The following is a 6,000-nucleotide window of genomic DNA, read 5'->3' as shown; positions in this document are numbered from 1 at the left end:
AAATCAAAGTGCAAACTAAAAATTGGCTTTCTTTTCCTGTTGATGTAACAAACCAATTAACGCTCATTTCCTGCCCGTATAACAACAGCTTGGGTTTCCTGTTTGTTTCCTGCAAGATGGACACGCTGGCCTTGTTGGTGGCCGGCCGACATGCACACATCACACGGCGTGTTAAACGCTGCCTTATCTCAGCACATGAACCTCACGTAAACACGGCCGTGAACTCGGGTCACGACAAGGTGGTGGCATGCAAAGAATAAACACAGCCAACCTAGATAAATATTTTATTGTTGCCATGGTAATGCTAAACAATCTTATAATGTAAGTGACATGTGAAAGCCTTTGAAACATGTTAATTATTGATATATGTTCACTGTCCAATCAAAAGCATGTATCTATTATCTTTATATATTAAAAAAAAAAAATGGGAGATGCATTCTTTTCACTGGAGAGCAACGATTTGCGTTGAGTGTATGACAAAATGTTTAATGAAGGCGCACTGTTCACAATCATTATGAATTTTACTCTAACTCGTAAATCAGATCAGATCTGATCAGATCAGAGATACTTTATTAATCCCCGGGGGGAAATTAAAATTTTTAGCACAATCCCATGTAAGATCAGACAAACATTACAGGGAGACAGAACAGGATCGCTGATGGGTCTGCCAACTTCCGGTGACCCTTACAAAAGAGAAGAGGAACAGGTAAACAATGTGTGTGGGGGGAGACAAAAAAAATCTGCCTAAGCCTGGGCCCCTGGTGAAGGTGTACAAACTGAGGCCAAGAAAAAAAAAACTCATATCCGTAGCACACATTTATATGTGTGTAAGAGGGAAACATCAAAGAACACAGAGGACATTAAAGGCCTACTGAAATTAGATTTTCGTATTTAAACGGGGATAGCAGGTCCATTCTATGTGTCATACTTGATCATTTCGCGATATTGCCATATTTTTGCTGAAATTATTTAGTAGAGAACTTCCACAATAAAGTTCGCAACTTTCAGTGCTAACAGAAAAGCCCTGCCTCTACCAGAAGTCGCAGACGATGATGTCCCATGTTGATGGCTCCTCACATATTCACCTTGTTTTTAATGGGAGCCTCCCACAAAAAGTGCTATTCGGACCGAGAAAACGACAATTTCCCCATTAATTTGAGCGAGGATGAAAGATTCGTGTTTGAGGATATTGATAACGACTGACTAGAAAAAACAAACAAAAAAACAAAACACAATTGCATTAGGACGGATTCTGATGTTTTTAAACACATTTATTAGTATAATTCTGTTAAATCCATTATCTTTCTATTGTGTTGCTAGTGTTTTAGTGAGTTTAATAGTACCTGATAGTTGGAGGTGTGTCTCCACGGGTGTCTTGACGCCAATGTCTCAGGGGAGTCGACGGCAGCTATGAATGGCACAAGCTCAGCTTTTCTCTGGTAAGAAGCGACTTTTTAACCACAATTTTCTCACCGAAACCTGCTGGTTGACATTCCGTCGTGATTCATGTTCGCTTCACCCCTCTGATCCATAGGAAAGTTTCACCTCCAGGAATTTTAAACAAGGAATCACCGTGTGTTTGTGTGGCTAAAGGCTTAAGCTTCCCAACTCCATCTTTCTATTGTGACTTCTCCAATATTAATTGAACAAATTGCAAAAGATTCAGTAACACAGATGTCCAAAATACTGTGTAATTATGCCATTAAAGCAGACGACTTTTAGCTGTGTGTGTGCGCAGCGCTCATACTTCCTAAAAACCCGTGACGTCTTGCGTACACGTCATCATTACACGACGTTTTCAAGACGAAACTTCCGGGAAATTCAAAATTGCAATTTAGTAGACTAAAAAGGCCGTATTGGCATGTGTTGCAATGTTAATATTTCATCATTGATATATAAACTATCAGACTGCGTGGTGGGTAGTAGTGGGTTTCAGTAGGCCTTTAAAGACATTAAAAGAGCAGAGTCGAGGCAACCAGCCACTTCTAATTACAGCTATGAATAAAAATAGAAATAAACATATACACTGCGGGGGCCTCTGCGGTGTTCCATGCCATTGTCTGCTGGGGTGGAGGGAGCATGGCCAGAGACAGGAGCAGACCCAACAAAGCAACCAAAAGAGACGACTCCATACTCGGCCGCCAACCAACTCTCGGCCAGTGTCCAGTCCGCATGGATGAGTGATGATACATCGAAGGAGACCCAGGTGTCTGATACCTGCTCATTCAGCCAAGACACTGTGAAGCTTGTCCGTCCCGGCGCTCAGTGCTAGTTACGCAGCTCTGTCTCTTAAATAAAATAAAAGTCATCTTACAGCGGAGCCAATTGGAGGTCCTCTATTCCACCCATAAAACCCAATAAATAACCATCCGAAAAGCGGAAACAATACTCTATTGATTATTAACCATGTATTAGTGATATTGTTATTATAAGCGCTAACACAGACCAACTATTTATAGCAGTGCCATGAGCACAAGTTTCTGTGCTAATGTTGACGTGATCGACTGATGTTTCATTTCATTTCCTTGCCCGTCAAACTTTATCGTAGTTCATAAATCATGCCTCTCACCTGGATAGTTGAAGGTTGGGGATGTATTCCGACAAGTTGGTATACTTTGAGAGCCAATTCAAACCCGGACATGGCGAGAACAGCAGACTTGCCAACCCTCCCGGATTTTCCGGGAGACTCCCGAAATTCAGCGCCTCTCCTGAAAACCTCCCGGGACAAATTTTCTCCCGAAAATCTCCCAAAATTCAGACGCAGCTGGAGGCCACGCCCACTCCAGCTCCATGAGAACCTGACTCAATGTTGTGACCCTCTTAAACAGGACAATACTGCCATCTACTGTACATAGAATAGAATGTCTGTTCTGAAGCCCACAGTAAAAAGACGTAACTTCATCACGTCACCTGGTTATTGACTCCAACCCAATATATTACACCGTCGACGAGCAAAATGAAGAAATACGCTTGCAAGTTCCAGAACGATTGGAAACAAGAATTTTTGTGTATCCAGGAGAGTTCGAAGGGGAAAGGGTATGTTGCCTATAAATTTTGTAGAACAGACTTCTCCATTGAACACGGTGAATGGATATACTCAGCCCTGAACGGTCAGTCAGCGAAGCACAAAGCGTCCGCAGCGCAGCATCGTTCACAACCCAGTATTATGGCCCACCTCGCAAAATGGAGACCAGATGGTGTATCTTATGCTGAGACAAAGATGGCTATGCTGATAGCTGGAAGCAACATCCCGTTCTCATTTGCGGATGTCTACAACAAATCCGTGAAGGATGTTCCCGGATTCGGAGATCGCTCACCAATACGCAAATAGCAGAACAAGGTTACTCAAATAGTGAAATGTAAGTGTTGTTTTTCAGTAACCAGCAAGCACAGTACAGTTAGTAGAACAACTATGTTTTTATTACTGTGTATTTGATAGGTGCCGTCTGAAATTCAAGTATTTTTTTTATTTATATACATAATAAAATAAATATATATAGCTAGAATTCACTTTAAGTCAAGTATTTCATTCATATATATATATATATACATATATATATATATATGAAATATTTATGAAATACTCGAGTTGGTGAAATATACGTCACCCCTCTTAACCACGCCCCCAATCCCTCCCACCTCCCGAAATCAGAGATCTCAAGGTTGGCAAGTATGACAGTAAGTGATGTTTTATTATGTCTGTTGGCTCCCATGAAGGCTGCCAAAATAATCAGTGATGTTGTGGGGGAAAAAGTGTGCTGCGTATGTTTAAAATGATCAAAGTACGTAAATATTAAATGTTATTATAAATGTGCCTGTTACTACATAACATTTATATTTAGATCATGAATATGCAACTTTAATAGAGGTGTTTGGATGTTTTTAAGGGCTTTATAGGCAGAATGGAGCGGCTCTCATAGGCTCCATTGTAAGCACACTCTTGATCGCATTTATTTCATGTTTAGAATGTATTAAAAAAAACAAAAAAAAAACACATCCTTTGTCATGGCTTTCATTATGATTGTGAACGATAAGCAAAATTCCCAACAAAGTTCAGTGCACCTTTAAAGGAAACGTAATGCAGTTAAATAAATTAAACAAACACATTGAAAAGAAAACCACAAAATACAAATATCAACCAAGCAAGTGATTACCACAGATACACAAAAGTACAATATTACGTGTCTGTTTCAAGAAAATAGCATTTAAGCGACAATACAGAAGACGGTGGCTAATTGCTGATTTATTTTTAATCTCTTTGTATAGTCACGAATGGCAACATGTGATATATTTTATTTTTGATCGTACTAAAAATACATCTATAGTATTTAAACAATATATACAAACGTCCCCTGATGTGGTCGGCTATTCTGGAGCAGTAAACACCATCATTCTTCTCATAAGGAAGAATAAATACACGTTTGGAAACACTGCGGGTGGTAAGGCCAGGAGGCTTAAGAGCTGATAGATAAAACACACCCACACACACACACACACACACACACACACACACACACACACACACACACACACACAGTTTGTCAGAGAGATGATTCGCTGCATCATGTACTTCTACTAGAGGAGTCAATGTGTATAACAAATAGTCTACTGGAGCAACATAGTCCATGTCTGATGGCCGACAATCAGCGACACACACAGGAGGACGAGTGAGGGTGAGGATAAGGAGGAGGCAGATGGTAGGTTGTAATAGTTGTAGTGGTTGAAGACTCTGCTGGGAGGCTTCACTGTGATGTAACCGTTGATGATGCGAACCACTGGGGGAGGCGGAGACTGAGGCACGGCACTGTGAAGACAACAAAGTAGAGAAGTAGTCAGTTAAAACTGTAGTTAAAAAAAAACAAGTCGTGGTCAAAAGTTTACATCCACTTGTAAAGAACATAACGTCATAGTCGTCCTGAGTTTCCAATCATTTCTACAACTGTTATTTTTTTGTGATGGAGTGATTGGAGCACATACTTGTTGCTCACAAAAAACATTCATGAAGTTTGGTTATTTTATTAAATTGCTGGGTCAAAAGTATACATACAGCAATGTTAATATTTGCTTACATGTCCCTTGGCAAGTTTCACTGCAATAAGGCACTTTTGGTAGCCATCCACAAGCTTCTGCTTGAATTTTTCACCACTCCTCTTAACAAAATTGATGCAGTTCAGCTACATTTGTTGGTTTTCTGATATGGACTTGTTTCTTCAGCATTGTGCACATATTTAAGTCAGGACTTTGGGAAGCCATTCTAAAACCTTCATTCTAGCCTGACTTAGCCATTCCTTTACCACAGGGGTCTCAAACTCAATTTACCTGGGGGCCACTGGACTCTTCCGGGCTACAGTAGGGGGGCAGGGTGTATATTGTAGCCCGGAAGAGTTAGGTCTGCATGGGCTACTGGGTATTTGTTCTGTTGTGTTTATTTTGTGTTACGGTGCGGATGTTCTCCCAAAATGTGTTTGTCATTCTTGTTTGGTGTGGGTTCACAGTGTGGCGCATATTTCTAACAGTGTTAAAGTTGTTTATACGGCCACTCTCAGTGTGACTTGTGTGGCTGTTGACCAACTATGTCTTGCAGTCGCTTACTGCGTCTACAGAAACCAAATACATCATGTAAATGGGCCGGCACGCTGTTTGTATAGGTTGTAGAGGACTTTAAAGACAGCGCCTCCACGGTGCCCCCTTACTATTGCTATTTGAGTGAAATTCGGGAGAATGATTACTCCTTAAGGGGCACTAAAAATTGAGAGTCTACCGGTAAAATCGAGGGTATACAAATATGACCAATTAAGGCACCATTCATTTAAAACTCGCGGGCCACACCATCATAAAATTTTCATACTAAGGTGCGGGCCGCAAAATAACGTCTCGCGGGCCGCAATTGGCCTGCTGGCCGCATGTTTGAGACCCCTGCTTTACCACTTTTGACATGTGTTTGGAGTCATTGTCCTGTTTGAACACCCAACTGTGCCCAAGACCCAACCTGCAAGCTAA

The 6,000-nt window shown here is 41.0% G+C and overlaps 1 protein-coding gene across 1 annotated transcript in view; it reads right to left on the bottom strand.

Moving 5' to 3' along the window:
• Positions 1–3,999: 3,999 nt before the first annotated feature.
• The window catches only part of trabd2a (TraB domain containing 2A), a 273,095-nt gene continuing 271,094 nt past the window's right edge, over positions 4,000–6,000 (bottom strand). The window contains exon 8 of the mRNA XM_061876697.1: positions 4,000–4,804. Coding sequence (XP_061732681.1) covers positions 4,606–4,804 — 199 coding nt within the window. The 3' untranslated portion in view covers positions 4,000–4,605. The remainder of the gene's footprint in view (positions 4,805–6,000) is intronic.

The sequence above is a fragment of the Nerophis ophidion genome, linkage group LG17 (assembly GCF_033978795.1).
Source record: "Nerophis ophidion isolate RoL-2023_Sa linkage group LG17, RoL_Noph_v1.0, whole genome shotgun sequence".
Lineage (NCBI taxonomy): Eukaryota > Metazoa > Chordata > Actinopteri > Syngnathiformes > Syngnathidae > Nerophis > Nerophis ophidion.
Note: the sequence above shows the minus strand (reverse complement) of the source record. Positions and strands in the feature narration are given on the sequence as shown.